Below are 20,843 nucleotides of genomic sequence, written 5' to 3'. Positions count from 1 at the left end.
GGTGTTATGAATTTTTCAATAACTTTTGACAGACAATTTGACATTCTATAAAAAATGCTTCCCTCGCTATACGAATTCTACACGTCTGGGGGTATTAATTCAGGTTTATCGGAAAATCTGGATTCTTTCACCCTGAACAATAAGTCTTTAACAATAGTAAGCGGATCAATGCACTACTTTAGAGTTCCAACTGAATACTGGCGGGATCGATTAAGAAAAATGCGTTCTGCAGGATTAAATACCGTTGAAACGTACATTCCGTGGAATTTACACGAACCCTATGAAGGAATTTATGATTTTGGTAACGGACACAGTGATATGAGTATGTTTTTGGATATAGATAAATTTTTTAAACTTGCTCAAGAAGAAGATTTGTTTGCGATCGCACGTATTGGTCCTTATATTTGTGCTGAAGTTGATTTTGGCGGCATGCCTAGTTGGTTATTAAGACATTCAAGCGTTAACATTAGAACTTACGATAAAACATTTTTGTATTACGTTAAAAGATATTTTAATGCGTTAATGTCTATATTAACAATCTTACAATTTAGTAACGGTGGTTCAATAATTGGGTTTCAAGTTGAAAACGAATATTTACAATTTTCTGATATAGATTATAATTACATTAAATCATTGGTGGATTATCTTCTAGGATTTGGTGTAAAAGAAATCATATTTTTAGCCGATTTTCCTATATCGGGTAACATAAATCATATCCATTCTAAAGTTTTAAATGTCGGTAATTTTGGTGAAAATATTAAATTTAATTTGAATTTATTAAAAATTTATTTAAATGGAAGACCATGCTTTTTAATGGAATTTTGGACAGGTTGGTATGATGTTTGGTTGAGAAATAAGCGGAAAGTGAATAGTTCAAAACAATTCGAAAATGATATAGAATTAATTTTGAAATCAAGGTGTTCTATTAATTTTTATATGTTTGTTGGTGGAACTACGTATGGTTTTTTGAATGGGGGAACTGGAATTAATGAGGATGGGGATGAATTGTTACCATCAGGGAATAGTTACGATTTTGATGCACCTATAAGTGAAGGTGGTGACTACACATGGAAATATTTTCTTATAAAATATATTACAGACAAATTTTTTAGTAACCAATTTAGAAAGCCTTTATCTCCAAATTTGAAGCCAACGTTTGCTTTTAAAGCAATCCCTATTCAATTTGAATTAAAATTTCTTGATTTGTTATCAACTCAAGATCGCTTCCATTACGAGAATTTAATACAGATGGAGTATTTACCAATTAATAATAATTCTGGACAACTTTACGGTTATATTGTATACAGAAAAACTAACCTATCCATTCCAGAGAATTCTGTTTTAAGGATAAAGGGTGCTGTTAAAGATTTTGCAATGATTTTAATTAACGGAGAATTAATTACAAAAACGTTAATATCAAAAGTGGATATTTATTCTTTTGGATTTTCCGAAGCGATTAATTCACATTTAAATATTCAAAAATCATATTCAAATGCAATCTTAGATATAATCGCCGTGAATTTAGGAAGAGCAAATTATGGAAACTTTAAAACTTTTAAAAATCAAAATAAAGGCTTAAAAGAAAATTCAATAACTTTAAACGACATCCCTTTAAAAAACTGGGAAATTATTTCACTTGAATTTAAAAAACAGTGGGTTAATAATTTATCAAATTGGACGAAACCAAAGTTTTTAAAAGGACCTACGTTGTATAAAGCTACATTAAATTTAAAGGAACCTTTCGATACTTTTGTAGATATGTCTAGTTGGCATATGGGAATTGTAATTGTTAATGGATTTGTTTTATCACGCTATTTAAGATTGGGATCATCACAAACTATGTATTTACCTGGATCTTTTTTACGACGAGGTGATAATGAAATTATTATTTTTGAACATTTCACTCCGTATAAATACGTTTGCTTTTTGGGAGGGAAAAAGAAGAAACGACAAGAACCTTTAGATGTTCCAGTTTTTGTAGAAAATAATTCAAATTTCATTAGAGGTTGTAACAAAATAATTTTTTACTTTTACATATTGTTTTTGTTTAATATTATAAAGTAATTAAAATCTGTTGGAATAATAGTGTTAATTCATTAAAAGTTTAAATTTTTAATAAGTTTATAACTAAAAATATTGTAATGGAATTGATAACTTATATTTTAAAACATTTTTAGGTACTTTGAGTATGTTTATAAAAGCTTTTTAATAGTACTATAAGAGATAAAGTTAAGGTCGGAATGTGTAGGTCAATGAAGGAAGCTGGCAATGAACAATATGATTTACATTAGCAATAACTACAGGGGTAGACGAAATTTCATTAATAACAATCGTTGCTGATGGTGCTTGGGGTAAGTGATCGTATATTGCTCATTACAATCCATTATTTGGAGTGCTGCTAGGAATTGTGTGTACACTATATCATATATATGATAGCAAATATGCTATCATAGAAAATTATATTGTTGTAGGGTTGTATCGTAAGATAGAAATAATCTAAAATATTATGTGGGTAATTTATGATACATATGTGATACATACACTGAAGCAAGTAAAAAAATAACTAATTTATAATAACTTGCATATCTATTTACTATGGGCGAAATAATAATGCGATTCTCGAGGTAAACTATCTTTTAAAATCTTAAAAATATACGTCCATAAAAAATAACGGTTAATAAAAAAATCGTATTCAATTACATCGTAAAGGGTAAGCAAGGTATGCAAATATCAACTGAAGTCATATCTGGTTAACGTAACAAGCCAAGAAATCGATTCTTCTCTTCCGATCCATCTGTCTGGAAATTTTGCATTTAGATCGTTTCGACAATGTAATCCAAAGTGTGCTGGAGCACCATCATGTTGGGAAACAATACTTTTTCGAATATTAAGTGATGAGATATTTTCATGTTATTCTGGAGTATGTTCCAGAAAAATGCTATACACATGACTATCTAACTGTGCAGGCTATAAATATGGCCCCACTACATAATTGTCAACAATCACAGGCCAAATATTAACAGAAAACTTCCATTGATGATGTCCATATTTGTCCAAGTAGAACAAATATGCCTCATTTGCCTATAATACACCCCTAGGAACTTTTGGTTCATCATTAATTTTATTCAAGTACTATTCGGAAAATTGAACTCTGTTGGGATAATCAGCTGGATTTAACATTTGCACGTTACATCGTGCATCTTGGCACGAGTAAATGTTTTTGAGTTATTTTCAAATTGTTGCAGAACTTGGTCATCATAGTCAACATTTACCATTGCCTCCCGAATCTTTGGAACTCTCTTAGAATTGACCAGTATCTCGAATACGCTGATCCAATCTTGAAAATAAGGTATAACGGGGGATGTGACACTGCTTCGCATAAATTCACCTTGCTTTATTAGCAAGTTGAAGTTAATTTAAAAAAATACTGATATCCAAAAACATTTTAAATAAGTTATTAATGTTAGATGAAACGCTTGTGTTTTAAATTAATTTGTAACATATCTGTCTTGAAATTACATATACAATTTTATCAACCCCAATTACTCCACCACATTTAATTTCCTCCCACATTATTTGATCGTGTTAAATCATTTACTGTCAGTGGTACGTTAGCGCATTTAGTTTCTGCTTTGTATTGTTGAAATTTGATACAGTATCTCACTCTAGAAGACTCTATGAATGTGTTAGGAAACGATAATGATTTTTCTATGATTTACCCATTAGCGTAAACTTTCCGAATCTCGGCCTGCGACCTAAAGCCGGCTTTTACTAACTGTTTCGGTCGGTCTTGTTTCTATTGAATTAGTTGGTAGAGGTCAGCTTTAGGTCACGTACAGAGATTTGGACAGTTTACCATACATTTTGTAATATCAGTATGGAGGGCCCTGTGAAAAATAAATAGGTATATTTAGATAGTATTGATGTTCCTCTGGAAGTAGACAAACTCGCGGGGGAGGAGAATATTGATGAAGATGTAAACCACCCAAATTTAGTGTTAATAAAACAGGATTTTTGATCGTTGTAATGCTCATTTCCTTTCTGGATTAAATGTCTGACCTTCACTTCTATTCCTAAATAAGTATCTGGCTTTGTATTTTTACCATCCGTACACTTCAAAAGTCTAGCATGCTCGGAGTTTGAACACTAATTCTGGGAATAGTTGTTGTGCGTATTGTTTTGTAACAGTTTCCATTTTTGTGATAAGAAGATAGATGTGTATGATAAATATGTTGATATCTTTTTCCAGATGGTTTCATCGCTGGACTAGGCCCTGGGATATACAGTTCAACATGTTCATCTCGTTGTTGTTCTTGTTGGCTTCTTTGTAAGCCTAATCTTTCGTTCTGAAGCCTACTTGCGGTAATGGACATGAGGGAACCCCATCAACTACATCTGAGGTTTTGTTCCGTTTTGAACTTCTATGCTTCATTCAAATATGGGTATTACATTTTTATAACTACTGGTAGGTAAGTCCTAATATCTGCTACGTGTGTTATGGTAATGCGTTGGGGTCGACTTCCTAAAAAATGTAATGTGCCGCATCGCGCGGAATGACCCTAAACTTAAATTTGAGATTAAACTGTCATTGTACTTTATTACAGATAGAATGCAAAAACTTAGTGATCCAAGTCAAAAAAATTGTTGCTATACATTTCTTCTGAAATATATTTTCGAACGTCTTCAATAATACTTTCTGTTTATATTTACCTTTATTTATAAAATAAAAAGTTTATTGTTTCAGAACTTAAACCTTTATAAATATTTCAATTGAAGTCCTTAACCTCTTAAAACTCCGACCGTTTCTTTCTTGTCTGAATTAATAATTACGTTAACTTAGAAGTTTTAACGTTACCACAAACTTTTCTAACTAGTATTTTTAAACTTTTTACTCACACCAACTTCTATACAAATTGAACCCCTATTTTTTTTCCAAAATGTTAATTAAATAATTTTAAAGTTTAAATTGATCTGATCTGTTGAATAAACTGAAATTACCTTAAATCCTTTTGCAAACTGCAAATTACTCCTCATTTTACTCCCTCATATAACAACCCTCCAAATATTTGAAGGTTGAATAAATTTAATTACGATGGCGGGATTTCTGGGATATGCAAAGGTACTATGACCTCGAGTACGCGAACCGGAAAGCTTCAGTTCTCGTAAGCTAAAGTCAGGTATGTGTGAAGTCAGCATTTGCATCCGAGGAACGAAATGCTTAGAATTCTTTCCTTTTACACCGGTTCTTTGGTGACGTTATTAAATTTGTGCTTCTTGATGTGTGTATGGAATGGAATACATATCTAGGTAGGTGTGGTTACTTTGTTAAAAATTAAAAAATATATTTCTTGAATGAATTTCACTAAAATTTCTGGGTAAATAAAAGACGTGATGCATTTATAAATGAGGAAAAATTCTAGAACGATGCTATTCTAAAATTATTATTGGTGTAGTGTCTATCGTTGAAGGCCAATAGACTCGAGAACTTTTAGATAGGATGCAAATTTCCCTAGAGAAATGATCGATCTAAACTTGGTTGCGAGTGGATTTAGTGTGTATAAAAATAAATCGTAGAATTTTTATAAGAAATAAATTTCCAATTTATTAAATTTTTAATTATTTTTCGTTCTTAAATTAAACGTTTTAATATTTGTTAGAAACTGTCAACATAAGGCGTAAGTTTTAGGTATAAGATTAAAGTTTGTGGCAGACGAGATTTTTTCACATCAAAGTAATGGTAATGAGTTCATGCTGCACGCGCATTAAACTTTGTGATGAGCTGTTTGTTCATTCTGGGCTCCACTTAAAGCACGGACAAAAGACGCGACTTGAAGCGATTACCATAGCAAAGCCAAGTTTGTCCTCTGTGCCCTTCCCTGTCTTACTTTGTTACAAGAGACCAATAAACTACGATCCAGTGACGATATTACACCAAGACTTCTTAATTTAAAAAGCATTTTAATAATAAAAAAAATTCTTGATTTAATTACAACGTGCTGATACAACGAAAGATTCATGTGTATTTGAAAATTTGTAAATAACCACAAAATCTAAAGATATATCGTTCGCAACGGCCATTTATCAATACAGGTTACCATAATTCCTTTTTTATGGCACTCTATTGGCGATATTTCTCAATAAACGCAAACGAAGTTCTCACCGTTTCCATCAAGTAACAAACCGTTACGACTATTTTTGAAATCACATATGAAAACACATTGCACGTTTTTTAACCTTTACTCATCTGAGATTATTTTCACATTTACAGTTTGTATATTTGTTCTTAAATTACATTTATCTTCATTACAAGAATCACACATTAAAACATTTTCAATTTCGGAGATATAATCGCAAACATCGACTCCTTCATAAGAAAACGAGCAACTTCTTTCAATCATTTTCGAACCATATTCTACAAAAACCATAAAAAATTTGTATGTATTTTTTAGTTTAATAATTAAATTACTTACGTTCTATAATAAAGCTTACACATGAAGTTACAATTATCTCCGAATCATCATCATCAGAATCTCGTTTTATGTTTAAAGGGCTTTTAGCCGTTGTAACATTTCTTAAAGCAGCTCCGCATTCTTGAACGACCATAGCACGTTCTTTCCCCAATAGACAATCACTCTCCAAAGATCCCACGCACAACCAACATTTTAAGGCAAAACCTAAAGATTTTTAATTAAAATTTTAACTTATTAATACGAGATTAATAACTTACTTTGGTCTTGATAAATAATAGATTTTGTTTGTCATGTCAAAACTTAAAACTTATCAATATTGAGCGAACACCATGATTTAATTTAAGTTTTATCTAAGTTTTAACTTATTAAATCGAGATTAATAACTTACTTTGGTCTTGATAAATAATAGATTTTGTTTGTTATGTCAAAACTTAAAACTTATCAATATTGAGCGAACACCATGATTTAATTTAAGTTTTATCTAAGTTTATTAATAATACTTTTAATTTTTAAATTAAAAAGTTCAACGTAACGAAACTTACCGAAGTTTAAAGAAAACAAAATGAGAGAGAACACAGAAAGAACGATTTTCATTTTAATAACTTCGTTTACCTTGTGTTTTATTATAAGATAAGCAATTGAAATTTCAATAAGGCATGTATTCGAGATAAAATTTGAACTTGTTCTACACTTATCTTATCAGTTTTTTTAAATTTTTTTGTTCATGTTAGGCCTACCAATGGGTAATCCAACTAATATAGAATAAAAATCCTAACATAGGGAATTTCAACATCATTGTAAATCTTTTACAATCCATGGAATGTAAAATATATAAAACGTATTATTTTTGAAAATAAATTCAGTCTAAATATAGTTTAACTGCGAAAATGTTTATAAACATTTTGAAATTCGGAATATCTCAATCGATTAAGTAACTGTAAATATTTATTTTGCTTTCTGTTATCAACATTAATAAATAAGTGAATGATCTTTAACATTTAGCTTTTTTTTATATAAAATAATATTTACGATACAGAATGATTTACAAATGTAAACCAATATTGAACTTGAACAAATTCATTCTGAAGTATAATTCTTGATAACTCACCATTTTTATAATGATAAACGAGGATGAGCGAAAGATATTACATAAAAAATCGTCCTTTCAACTAATAGGTTGTTCAAAAATGATTTTATAGATGCGTCAGACTGTGTGAGACTAGGTTAGACTATGTTAGAGATTCCAAATTATAGTAGAAGTCAATAGATTACCCATATTTACTGTAAACTCGAGTTCTAAGTTTTCTGCTATTTCATCAATCCTATTTATATCTTCTTCACTTTTAAGATGTGGTCCACACTGTCTCCTCAGTTATCGGTGCTATTTTGGTAAGTCTTCGTTCAAAAGTTTGTTAATATCTGGAAAATAAAATGTTCTTTAAATTATAGCCCGTACCAATTGGATAGGGTTATGCTGACAATGATAGGGCGCTAAATCCAGATTTTCGCATCCCATTCCCTCCATAAATAGCTCCATTCTGCATAGGATAGGTTGATTTAGTCATTCGCTTGTGGAAGTAATTCAATTTTAAGTGCCCTTTCTGTTATTTTCACAATTTGTTTTATTTTCACCTGGAAAATGTTGACTAAATTTTATGATATCAAACCTAGGATATAAAATGGGCCATAGGAAAAGCTGCATAATATGTTATGTTGACGACGCTGGAAAAATTGCTAACTCAAAGGATGATCTGCAATAACAACTACACAGGTTCTATCATGCAAGTGAAGTCTTGAACATGGCTTCACAAGATGTAAGTTAATAGTCAAGAATATCCTCACCGAAGAAGTTATGAAATTTTTATACTTGGGTGTACACATTTCAAGCACTCAGGATTTCGCAAAGGACTTGTGCAGTTAAATCAACAAAGGGTCCGCAATTTCAACCTGCTCAGTAAAGTGCGGATGTACACTACTTGCGTAATAAGTAGTCCAATAATGATTTATGTCATTGAAATACGTGAAGATACAAACAAAACTAAGAGAATATTAATAGGAGTGAAAATGATTACTCTTAGGGCAAACACCGGATGGGACAGAGTTAAGAAGTTCGACATTAGAGATCAATGCAGGGTTCACAACATTGTGATATGGGGAAGACAGAGCAACATATTTTGGCACAACCACGTCTGTTGAACCACCAAAGGGATGAAGAGACAGCAGGCAGTCAACTTCTTAAATATATTACAGAGGCAGACCTTATCAGAAACAACAGACACAACGTTCTAGAGACAGATAACGAAGAAATAGATACAAAAATCGTATATTTAATTAAACATTTTCTTAAATGCAGAGGAAAATAAATAGTTTAGCCGACACTGCTACAGTCTTTTGAAAGTAACTTAGTAAAATGATTCACAAATGAGTTATTATTTGATCACACCTCATCAAAAATAAAATAAAAAGAACGCTGATGTTAACCCTATAAACATGCGAACTTGTTTTCAGGCCGCTGGGGCAAAAAGGGGTAAATATTCATTCTGAAATCGATACTAGCACAGTTGGGAATTTGATATAGGGCGCAATGTTAAAATTAATTCATCAATCCACATAATTAGAATGTACGCCAAAATTCCTGTTTGTCATAATTGTAATATTTTATGTATTGTTATGAAACTTGAATTTCCGGGAATCGCGAAACCCTACCAAATTGACGATTACTAAAAATTTAATATCTCAAAAAACTGTTAAAGCGATTGATTTGTACTATAACAACATGACAAAAAGTATCGCAAAACATAGACATCAATTTTTATGATAAATGATAAGAAGGAAATAAAATATTATTCTTGGCGTTTACTTTTATTTATATAACATCTTGTGAGAGTATATAAAGAAATCAATTTCAAGTTATTAAACCAAGTAAATAGTAACAATTATATAACATCTTGTGTATATTATTGTAATAAAATCGATTTCAAGTTATTAAACCAAGTAAATACTAATAATTAATTAATTAACGGATATGCATTACATAAGTCTTCATCGCAAGATTTGCAATTTACCAAGCTTGTAAGGGGATCCATATATTCGCAAATATCAACGTTTTCGTAGATCCATCCACATCCTCTGGTTAATACTTCAGTTCCAGAAACTGTAAATAATAAATCACATCAATCACTACTGTTATAATCGAATTTTTATAGAGATTATTACTTATGCTGACAAAATCGACGCATTTTTGAACTGTAGCGACCCGGGCATCTTTTTCTGGTAAAGGTACGATTTTGGCGCCGTTCAAATCACAATCTTGAATTGTCATTGAAACTTGTTCACCGCGGAAACAATCACTTTCCATAGATCCCATACACAACCAACATTTTAATGCACTACCTGAAAAAATGTTATTGTATTATTAAAAAGATAGAATTTAATTTTTTGATTTAAATTTTAATATGTTAATTGAACAATGATTTTTTTACCTGTTGTGATGGTGATCATCAATAAACAACTTAATAAAACAAGTTTCATTTTTGTTGATTAATATTTTGTTGTGAAGTAAAACGAATCTTGTGAAACAATTGTTGTTTGATGGAAATCGTTTTACTTTAAATACCTTGAGATTTATCTTATCTATATTTTGCATTAATTTGATCGATATCGATTGATATTCTATTAATATTTTTTTAAAATATTCTTATTGTTTATAGTTTTTTTTTATAAAATAAAAATTAAATTTTTGAGGTGGAAAAATTTCCTCCTGCGAATAAGGAGTCTAATATCGAAATGTTATATTTTCAATTATTCTTTTTGTAATAATGAAAAATAGAATTGTAATTGTGATTAATCTGGGGGTTATTAATAAATATTGTTATAAATCACAATATGTGAATCATTTATTTAATTAGATACCAACATTCCTTTCTAATTTTAGTACATCTACGTTCAATAAAAATTTATTGTAGTCTAATAATTATATTTTGTTTACGCATGATCACAAAATGCTTCAGAATTTATATTAAAATCATGTTTAAAAAGAACTTTATTCTTTTCTTCGTTATATAACCTAAATAAATTTTAAAAACATAAGCGAGGCTGTTTTTTGACCCCATCCAAGGTTAAATAAACAATTTTATATCATTTTGCTGTTACAAACATCACATACACAACACAGTGTAGTTCAACTTACCAAACAAGAAAGATGTACTATATTAAGAATTTATTCTGTGTTGTTCTTCTTCTAGCAACTATTCATGCTGGTAATAAAATTCAATTTCTGTGTATTATTAAAAATATTTTTAAATATTTTTTTTGTATTCTAGCATATTCTTTGAGTTGTTATTTGTGTATTGGTCCAGCAAATGGTGGATGTGCTAACGGAAATCTAAAAGATTTAGTTAAACAAAAATGTAATGGAGGACATTTATCAAATCTTCCCGACTTAAGACATGTGGCTATGGGAAATGAAATTGATATACCAGTTAAAGCTTCTTGTGTTCAATTAATTGCTACTGATCGAAGTAAATTTTAATCAAATTTATTCTAATATTTTGAAAATTAATTTCCAAAATTTACAGAAACTAATTTAACAGCTTACCAAAGAGGTTGCGCTTTTGTACCGCAGAAATGGAAAGTTTGCAAATTCGTAGAAAAGTTTGTTCGTGTTAAAAATTGCACCGAATGCCAAAGTGATTATTGCAATAAGAAGTCGTTACTGGAAGATGAGTTTTGATTACAACAATATGTTGTTTTCTTTCTATGCACTTTATTTCTTTTCTATTTTGCGTTATTGCTGTAAAATTGAACTATATACACATAAGAGATTGTTTTTTAATTTTTGTCTAGAACAATCCAAAAATACAATTATTATTGTTTAATAAAAATAGAATCTTTATAGTCTCAGCTAATTTCTCATTAAATATAGTACCTGATTCGGGACAATTGATTGTAGTCGTTGTAGTCGCAGTTATTTGTATCTGAATATTAGTTACAAAACAAAAGATGACGTCGAACCGGATTTAAAGCAGTCAACATTAAAATTTGAAGGTAGTTCGTTATTTCCGAAGATTTTATGCAAACCCTCTTTCAAATTTTCTGCAACGACAGGGTATTTCGTAGAAAAGATTTTTCGATTAGAAAAATTACAAATTGCCTTAACCGAAACGAGTCCATTGTAGAGGAGGAAAAGCAAATCATAAGTCAGACTGCCATCTTGGACTTATGGCAAATGAGGTCGATTTACCAGATGCACACCAATGATTAGAGTTGTGGATAAACTTTACACTGGGGCTAGCCTTGGCGGAGACAATGGTTAAATCTTTCTACACCTTAGCTCTGGTGTGTCTAGCGTTTATACAGGTTGAATTTTATTCCGAACAAGCCCCACTTTCTTGGACGAAATGTTATTTTCTTTTATGTCATATCAATTTAATTCGCCTTTAATCAATTTAATTAGAACAGACATCGTATCAAAAGTTTTCTTTGCTTTTAATCACGTCCGTAGAATGCTAAATAATAGACTGCCGAAAATTGTGGTTTCAAAAATAGTAAAATTGTGGTCGGAACCAGATCACCATAGAGATAAGGAGACACTATCAGTCAACTTCATAAGAGACATTTCAGAGCATAAAAGATTTCTTAGATAATTTCTTTTAATGATCGCATTGATTGGTTGCAGAAAATTATTGCAAAATCCTATCAACATGAATTTCCAGAAATCGCTTAACCTTAGAATTTGAAGAAAATTTTTCAACTATCCAATTGTATAAAATTGAAGATTACTTAAAATCTGAACCTCAAGTTAGTGTACGAAGTGTAAATTAGTAAAAAAAAACTGATAAAGCGAGTGACTACTGTTTCTGGTGCTTCATAACGTTGAAAGTGACCGAATTTAATTAGCTTGAATAATTTCATTTGAATATAAATAACATCGTTTATTAGGTTTGATGTTACACTGCTTTTTGTGAATCGTAATAACAACATGACAAAAAGTATTGCAAAACATAAATACAAAATTGTTAAATAGGAAATAAAATATTATTCTTGGCGTTTACTTTTATTTATATAACATCTCAAATTATTACACCATGTTAATAGTAATAATTAATTAATTAACGGATATGCATTACATAAGTTTTCGTCGCAAGATTTGCAATTTACCAAGCTCGTAACAGAATCCATATATTTGCAAATATCAACGTTTTCGTAGATCCATCCACATCCTCTGGTTAATACTTCAGTTCCAGAAACTGTAAATAATAAATCACCACGATCACTATACTGTTAATCGAATTTTGTTATACATTATTACTTATAATTAAAGACAGATTTGCACTTTAACAATGGAAATTTTTTTATTATTCTGCTTTAATAGCAACAAAAAGAATAATAAAAAAAAAATTCCATTGTTAAAGTGCAAATCTCTCTTTAATTTTAACCAATACAATGGTAAGCAAGGAGATTCTAAATATTATTACTTATGCTGACAAAATCGACGCATTTTTGAACTGTAGCGACCTGGGCATCTTTTTCCGGTAAAGGTGCGTTTTTGGCGCCATTCAAATCACAATCTTGAATTGTCATTGAAACTTGTTCACCGCGGAAGCAATCACTTTCCATAGATCCCATACACATCCAACATTTTAATGCACTACCTGAAACAATATCATTATGATATTGAAAAGATAGAATTTAATTTTTTGATTAAAATTTTAACTAAGCCGTTTTTGTTTACCTGTTGTGATGGTGATCATCAAAAAACAACTTACTAAAAGAACTTTCATGTTTGTTGATTAATATTTTGTTGTGAAATAAACGAATCGTGTGAATCTATTAATGTTTGAAGAAAATCGTTTTACTTTAAATACCTTGAGATTTATCTTATCTGTTTTGCATTAATTTGATCGATATCGATTTATATTATACATATTATTATTTAAAAATAAAATTGTGATTAATCCCATTATAGAAATGATTTTATTTTGATATAGGGTTATCAATAAATATTGTTATAAATCATAAGATGTGAATCATTTATTAAATTGAAATTAAACAAAAATTTATAGCAGTTGTATAATTATATTTTGTTTACGCATTATCATACAATAATTCAGAATTTATATTAAAATCATGTTTAAAAAGAACTTTATTCTTTACTTTGTTATATAACTTAAATAAATTTTATTAACATAAATAAGCGAGGCTATTTTTTGATCCCATCCAAGGTTAATAGACAATTTTATATCATTGTGCTGTTACAAACATCACATACACTGCACAACACAGTGTAGTTCAACTTACCAAACAAGAAAGATGTACTATATCAAGAATTTATTCTCTGTTGTTCTTTTTATAGCAACTATTCAAGCTGGTAATTACCTTCAATTTCAGTGTATTATTAAAAATAGTTTTAAATATTTTTTTTTGTATTCCAGCATATTCTTTGAGTTGTTATTTGTGTATTGGCCCAGCAAATGGTGGATGTGCTACCGGAAATCTAAAAGATTTAGTTAAACAAAAATGTAATGCCGGACATTTATCAAATCTTCCCGACTTAAGACATGTGGCTTTAGGAAATGAAATTGATGTACCAGTTAAAGCTTCTTGTGTTCAATTAATTGCTACTGATCCAAGTAAATTTTAATCAAATTTATTCTAATATTTTGAAAATTAATTTCCAAATTTTACAGAAACAAATGTAACAGCTTACCAAAGAGGTTGCGCTTTTGTACCTCAGAAATGGAAAGTTTGTAAATTCGTAGAAAAGTTTATTCGTGTTCAAAATTGCACCGAATGCCAAAGTGATAATTGCAATAACAAGTCGTTGATGGAACATGAGTTTTGATTACTTTATAATAATATGTTGTTTTCTTTTTATGCACTTTATTTCCTTTTTATTTTGCGTTATGCAACTGTAAAATTGGACTGTTTAGACATAAAAGATTTTTTTTTTATTTTTATCTGAAACAATTCAAAAATACAATTATCATTGTTTAATAAAAATAGGATTTTCGCAGTCTCAGCTAGTTTCTCATTAAATATAGTACCTGATTCGGGACAATGGATTGTAGTCGTTATTCATTTGCAATTATTTGTACCTGAATATTTGCACCCAAACTAAAGCCGACGTCGAACCGGATTTCAAGCACTCAACATTTCAATGTCAAGAGAGTTCGCTATTTCCGAAGATGTGCAAACCCTCTTTCAAATTCTCTGAAACGAACAGGGTATTCCACATGGGATTTCTATTTAATCTTTCAAAATGGTACACAACAATACTTTATTTAAAGTTTATTTATTTGGATATTAATTAAATTGACTAGGAATATTTTTCATCTTGGTATATTTGGGATTTGATAGAAAAATATGTCTCAATAAACTTTTGTTTCTATTTGTTTATGTGACTTTATATTCTTCCGCGGATGTCACCATTTGTATCTACTTTTCCGACTTTACTGTCGACAATAAACGGGTTGACTGGTTTCCGAAACGTGTCAGTCAGACGAAGACGTGTATTTACAGCGACCTTTTATCGTTTCGGCCATTTACCTTCGCTTTTCATTTAGCATTTCGTGCTTTTTTCTTTATTGGGATCTCGCATCCACCTTCGTCTTCCCAGATTACATCAGCAGGGTTTTTACGAGTCTGTCACCGTTACCTAAAATTATCCTTTTTTTTCTGATCTACCCAACGATTCGGTTTCCGAACGGAAATCTATTCTGGTAATGGAAATTTAACTGAATTATTCGGGTTTCATTACGGTTAGTGCATCATAACGTTGATTTAGAGATACAATACAGAGTATTCTAGACAGGATTTGTATATTCATGTTTTAGATTTATTTGTGAAATTCTAATGACTTAACTTAGATCATTATTCAGTAGTAAAATCGTAATTAGTAATAATTAATTCAGGATCGTTTCTCAGAACTGAAAGAAAACGTTCTTGTATAGCAGAAGAATTTGAAAGGAGTCATATTCCTAGATTAACTCCGTAGTATTAAATATAAATATGTTCTTTAAACAAAAAATATTTGAGCAAACAATAGTTCGAATGTGTAAGGTAGGTTACTGATTGCTTGTCTATTTTGTTTGTAACTAACTATGGCTGTTGTAAAGAGTTGTTTACTATTATTTTATGTTTTTGGTTGAAACTCAACAGGTTAAAGGTTAAGGACTACGTCGGAAAATCGAATCTTCATTATCATTCAGAAAAATAAGTGGAAATAAAATAAATTAAATTAACACTAGGTAGTACAAATGAGTTGTACATTCTCTAAGTTCTTATTCTTAGCGTGTGTCATCTTCCAGTAATCAGACCTGCATCATTTTGTGTACTTTCGTATTATGCCTAACTCCCAATCTGGAGGACCAGGGACTATTCTGTCGGGGTTACCACACCTTACCCAGGTGCCCTGTTTTACGGCGCCGGAGCACCCTTTCGTCGAGTTTGCAGTTTGCAGTCATATCTGCTCGGGGTTGTAAGTATTTATTGGTAGCATCCGTACGTTTCCAACATCACCACTTACTCCTTCACTAGCAAGCTTTTTGAGCGGTTCCTTAAACCATTCTGTATCCTGAAAGCCAAATATATAAAAAAATTACAATTTCAATGCATCTAACTACCACCAATAAATATTTATTTGATAAAATCTTCTTTAACAGTGTTACTTTTCCAAATAGAACTGAAAAATATGATCTTACCAAGCAGCCGATAGCTATTTTAACTGCAAGTCAGAAAGCATGATTGATATGATGTTGAATAATTCACAAATCGTAAGTTTGAAAAGAGATCAGAGATATTTATATAACCTTCTCAAGCAAGAAATAATTCTAAAAGTCGCAATTTGAGTTTCGCGAATCAATGCTCGATCATCTTATTTATGTTTTACAATTGTATTTTATAAATAAAGTTTAGTTTAAACGTTTTTAACTTGATAATCGCTAAGAGACCCTCAACAGTTGTAAATTGTGTATTTTGTAAGCATGTCTTGAATATTGAAATCAATGTTTTTATTTCGATGGAGTCGCGGCGATGTAGTTTAAAAGTTAGATTGGGTGTAGCTTCTCCTTATTAAAAGAAACTTTTATATTACACCCTATCCGGGTAGCTGACAGCAGTTGATAAAGTTATATTGACTGTACTTCGATAGCAGGAAGTGTGTTGAACATTATTATTGAATTACATAACATGTTTATCAACTTGGAAAGATTTTTAGTAAATATTTGCAATCGGGCTACTTTGGTGAGAATGTTCTACAATGGAACGCTGCTTTCATCCTCAAATAAGCTACACAATTTCGGTATTGTGACTGTACATTTTATCGAAAACAAAAAATCAATGTTTAATTATGTTAGTCCATCTTAGCCGGGCTTCAAAAAGTACTATACCTCGAATAATCTATATGTTGTAACTGTTTCCTCTTGTTTATATAACAAACCTTGAGATACTTATGTAGCAAAAACTAGAGTTTTGAACTAAAAAGAAGTTGAAAGAAGACTGTAGCTGGTTTGCACACTCTTCTGTACGTTTACCATCGCGTGACATACGTATTCAATCTGAGTTGGATATCTTATTACCATATCCGAGTTTAAATCTTTGTGAAACAGTTTTCACATTGTTATTCGTAGTGCACCTAATGATGAGTGTTGAAAAAGCTTACTTATTAGTAGTCCTAACTACTAATTATGTAACTAATGTAACTAATTTACATATTTAAACAAGTAATATAAATTATTTAAAATTTTGTATAATTTTCTGGAATGTTAAGTTAATACTGTTTGATCGCTGTATTAATAAATTTACTTTTCTCCCCTTGATTCTCATTAGTTTTTTAACGTATCAACGAAAATTTTAAACCGTTGCCGTCGGCAAATCAAGTAAACACATTTCCTTAGAGCGCGAAAGCGTAAAATCAATTTTCTTCATAAAATTTACATGGGGAGTTCAGTTGGATGATGCATAATTTATTTATAGCAGGGAAAGAGGATGGGATGTCGCTCATCGAAAATGGTAGGGGTTGTTAAAAGGGGCGGTTACATTTTACAATTTTCCCGTGGGGGACGACAAAAACGACAAGGCGTTGAGACGTTTTGGGGGAAGACGTTAAGCGATGCAAAGTAAATGTTCCGAAGCCTGTTAATGTTAGATCGCATTACGTGGTTGCTTTTAAGTACTTTTGGTGGTATTGGGAATTTCCATTGGGTTTTGTCATATAAAAGTGTAAGTTGCACATTAAATTTTTTTCTATATATTTATTTCGGTTAAAGTTTTAGAGATAGTTTTAGTTTATAGTTTGAAACCAGATAGTTTATAGATGCAACTTTATTTGGTGGGTACACGTAGTAATCCATGTGAAAAAAGTCGTTATTCGACGTAACAAAAGGAGGGTTACAACCTGTAATAACGTAACGTAATAAAATTCTTACAGCGCATTATGATTACGTTCGTCTTCCCGGAAGAGAAAAGTCGAAACGTCTGTATATGCGTACACGAAACCCCAAGTTTATGAGTTTTACGAGTGAACTGAACCTTGTAATAACAAACAGCAAAATGTGTCGTCTACGGAAAACTAAGGGCATAACCCGCTGCGGATTGCAATTACGTCTTTTACAACTTTTTGTGTTGTAAACGAAAAATTCTTAGTATAGAATAGAAATTAGTTTAAATACATCTATCTTATTGTAGTTTTTAGAAGGGAGGAAATGTCAAGAAATCATTTCAAAGATTTTTTGTAACAAAAACACGTTCACACAGTTCAAATCGTTGAATATAATGGACCTTTCGACGTGATGTATCACTATGCTTTGTGGCAAAAACTGTTGGATAAGTTCATCTATCAAAGTCAATTTCGAATGAGAAAAAAAAAGTTATATTTTAGGCATGTGTGCGTGTAAAAACACATAGATATTTTTAACAAGTTTTAAAATATCCTAAACTAATCTAAATAATAGATAATATTTTTGGCTATTAATCCATAAATTTTGTACAAGTTTGATTTATCATTACTTCTGCATATAACAGTATTATTTGGTGAAAGTTGCACAAGTAAGAGCAGTACGGCTTCTTTGGCAGTCTTAAGTTCACTGAATCTCTGGAAAGTTATAACACGAAGTGCATGTGCAGCGCGGTTGCGATACATCTTTCGCTCGAGCTCTTCCAGGTGCAGAATTAATAGTTTGTTGGTTAAGAAACTATTAATTTGGTCTTAGTAATGAGTAAGCGAATATGGTAACTACAGGAGAATATAAAAGTTAATAAAGTTTTAATTAATAAATTAAATTAAAAGTTATTTAGAAGACTTTATTGGAAATAACTGTTTTATTTTTGTTTTGATTGAATGATTATTGATTACTTTCTGGTAAATGATTTGAATCTGGTAAACTAATGTAATTTCAAAATTTTCTATCAAAAGATGATGGAAGTTAGAATATACTACTTAATCTTCCGAATAATGTATAAAATCATTGCATAAAAAACATTTACATCTGCTCTAAGCTGAATCTTCAAACCTGAAAATAATGCAACCGTTGCACTAAATGTCTATATCTAAATTCGCCAAAACCTGTCCCAAGACAGATTGAAAAAGGGTAAAAAATTTGAGTTCATCTGGCTCATAACGTCTTGTTTCTCTTGTCAGGATACGGAGAAGTGGCTGTCAAAGACTAGAAGATGGAAATCGTGAGCAACAAGCAAAAAGTCACAGTAATTAGCCACGAAACTTACAATTAGATAAAACTTCAGAATGATATCTGCATCGATATAAGGAAAAGCTTTGGAATATGAAACATATAAGGACTAAAATGGAAATTGGAGGTTGAGAAAATTATGAAACAGGAAAACGTCGATAAACGACATCAAGTAAGTAGGAAAATATATGCATATTTATAGTAGAGTGAATAAAAGCAACAGAGCAAGCAAGGGAGTGTCAAATCATTGGTATCTATGTTCTAAGTGAAGATGTCACTGTCCTAGAAAAAGACCAGTTTGATGAACAACTTGAACTTTTAAATAGAAAGGTCGGTGATCAATGAGAATACATTCCTATGGGTTGCCCATACAGAAGGAAGGATAAATGATAGAGTCATTAGAAGGTATATTACAAGTCTTTATCTTTATGAGCATTCTTTCAAAATGCTTTTTCTTCTTTTCCAACTGTTAGATACATATTTTGATAACATAGGCAACATAATGTGTTGCTTAAAATATATGTGTCTAATATATCTTTATCTAACAGTAATACAACATAGTTTCCAAACTAAAAAAATTATGTTACAAGATCCTTTATGAACATAACCCCCTATGAACTCCTAAAGCTTTATCGATCCCATAACACCCTTTATCAACAGCGTTTAGAAACATTGCTTTCGAAATACTGTTTCAAAGGTGGTAGAGGTTGTTCAGGTTATTGTCAAAGGAGTTTCATTTGATGACGGATGTTTATTTCATTCATTTCATATTGGCATTTCTATTCTTTCCATAACATTTTCAGCATTGATAAAATATCTTAATAATACATTTTTTCTTTAGTTGTTTACATCGATTTATAGTTTCAGAAATTTCAATTCAGCCAAAGGGTCGTGACTATTTAAATTATGTGCGATAAAAATCTAGTTTAGGAATGTCAATTATATAAATTGATTAATTGTAATCAATTAATTTTTATGGTTGAAAAAGTATATAAAGAAATGTTTATTTGTACTATTTTTAATCAACAAAATTACTGTGTAACATCTGGTATAAAAGTAAAACAAAACAAATTGGTTAATATCAGCTTTGTTTCGAAATTGGCTTTTTTGTCCTTACTGTTCACAGTAACTTTTTCAATTTATCGTGTAAATCCTCCGTTTGTAATCAAACAAATTACACGACTTAATCTGTTATTGCCGCTTTTTGTACAAACTAAAATACATAATTCTAAACAACAGATTAAGGATTACTTTATATTTTTTATCCCAATAAATTTCCAGCTTCATTTTTGTTTAAATGAAGCTAACAGATCAAATACAAACGATTTGTTGAAAAAGAAAGTTTAATTTTGGCGAGTTTTAAAAGCGTAAAACGATGCAGTAAGCAACAGATTGAGGCGACAAAAAAATAGTATATGTGCAAGTTGAACGAAACTTTTCCTAAGTCCAGTTGAAAGCCTTAAGCTCTTTACGACACATAGATGTTCCGTTTAAAGTTTTGCGTTCTACTTCAAAGCTCTTGTACTGTAGTTGAACCGTAAATGCTTTGAAGTTTTATTTCTCACTTGTTATAAAATTTAGATTTAAAAACACGAATTGTTGTTAAAAAAACTAATTCAATTTTACTTTTACAAAATCAAAATTTATTAGATAGGAACGGGTGCTGACGTAAACAGAATTCACGAAG

The 20,843-nt window shown here is 30.6% G+C and overlaps 6 protein-coding genes across 7 annotated transcripts; 3 read left to right on the top strand and 3 right to left on the bottom strand.

Moving 5' to 3' along the window:
- The first annotated feature begins 54 nt into the window (after positions 1-54).
- Positions 55-3,304, top strand: LOC139430005 (beta-galactosidase-1-like protein 3). The gene is made up of 2 exons (XM_071196566.1): positions 55-2,005; positions 3,246-3,304. Exons 1-2 carry the CDS (start codon positions 55-57, stop codon positions 3,302-3,304), a joined length of 2,010 nt encoding a protein of 669 aa, XP_071052667.1.
- A 2,914-nt stretch (positions 3,305-6,218) lies between these two features.
- LOC111420548 (uncharacterized) lies at positions 6,219-7,118 on the bottom strand. 2 transcript variants are annotated; one of them, XR_011640095.1, is made up of 3 exons: positions 6,728-6,975; positions 6,471-6,674; positions 6,219-6,412 (listed from the first exon to the last, which is right to left on the bottom strand). XR_011640095.1 is itself a non-coding variant. In XM_071195304.1 (3 exons), the coding sequence occupies exons 1-3, from the start codon at positions 7,062-7,064 to the stop codon at positions 6,237-6,239; spliced, it is 432 nt and encodes a 143-aa protein (XP_071051405.1). In that variant the 5' UTR covers positions 7,065-7,118; the 3' UTR covers positions 6,219-6,236. The 2 variants fall into 2 exon arrangements, 1 of the variants encoding a protein (XP_071051405.1); XM_071195304.1 differs by lacking the exon at positions 6,728-6,975 and adding an exon at positions 7,013-7,118.
- Positions 7,119-9,313: 2,195 nt separating this feature from the next.
- LOC111420476 (uncharacterized) lies at positions 9,314-10,080 on the bottom strand. Its single transcript, XM_023053478.2, has 3 exons — positions 9,953-10,080; positions 9,687-9,863; positions 9,314-9,624 (listed from the first exon to the last, which is right to left on the bottom strand). Exons 1-3 carry the CDS (start codon positions 9,999-10,001, stop codon positions 9,479-9,481), a joined length of 372 nt encoding a protein of 123 aa, XP_022909246.2. The 5' UTR covers positions 10,002-10,080; the 3' UTR covers positions 9,314-9,478.
- Positions 10,081-10,622: 542 nt separating this feature from the next.
- LOC111420518 (uncharacterized) lies at positions 10,623-11,372 on the top strand. Its single transcript, XM_023053533.2, has 3 exons — positions 10,623-10,729; positions 10,793-10,990; positions 11,048-11,372. Exons 1-3 carry the CDS (start codon positions 10,672-10,674, stop codon positions 11,200-11,202), a joined length of 411 nt encoding a protein of 136 aa, XP_022909301.2. The 5' UTR covers positions 10,623-10,671; the 3' UTR covers positions 11,203-11,372.
- A 1,135-nt stretch (positions 11,373-12,507) lies between these two features.
- Positions 12,508-13,314, bottom strand: LOC111420487 (uncharacterized). The gene is made up of 3 exons (XM_023053488.2): positions 13,204-13,314; positions 12,947-13,123; positions 12,508-12,718 (listed from the first exon to the last, which is right to left on the bottom strand). The coding sequence occupies exons 1-3, from the start codon at positions 13,250-13,252 to the stop codon at positions 12,573-12,575; spliced, it is 372 nt and encodes a 123-aa protein (XP_022909256.2). The 5' UTR covers positions 13,253-13,314; the 3' UTR covers positions 12,508-12,572.
- Positions 13,315-13,722: 408 nt separating this feature from the next.
- On the top strand, positions 13,723-14,487 carry LOC111420544 (uncharacterized). Its single transcript, XM_023053564.2, has 3 exons — positions 13,723-13,839; positions 13,904-14,101; positions 14,159-14,487. Exons 1-3 carry the CDS (start codon positions 13,782-13,784, stop codon positions 14,311-14,313), a joined length of 411 nt encoding a protein of 136 aa, XP_022909332.2. The 5' UTR covers positions 13,723-13,781; the 3' UTR covers positions 14,314-14,487.
- The last annotated feature ends 6,356 nt before the right edge of the window (positions 14,488-20,843 follow it).

Source organism: Onthophagus taurus, chromosome 1 (assembly GCF_036711975.1).
Source record: "Onthophagus taurus isolate NC chromosome 1, IU_Otau_3.0, whole genome shotgun sequence".
Classification (NCBI taxonomy): domain Eukaryota; kingdom Metazoa; phylum Arthropoda; class Insecta; order Coleoptera; family Scarabaeidae; genus Onthophagus; species Onthophagus taurus.
The sequence above is the reverse complement of the archived record's forward strand: the minus strand, read 5'-3'. Positions and strand labels throughout refer to the sequence as shown.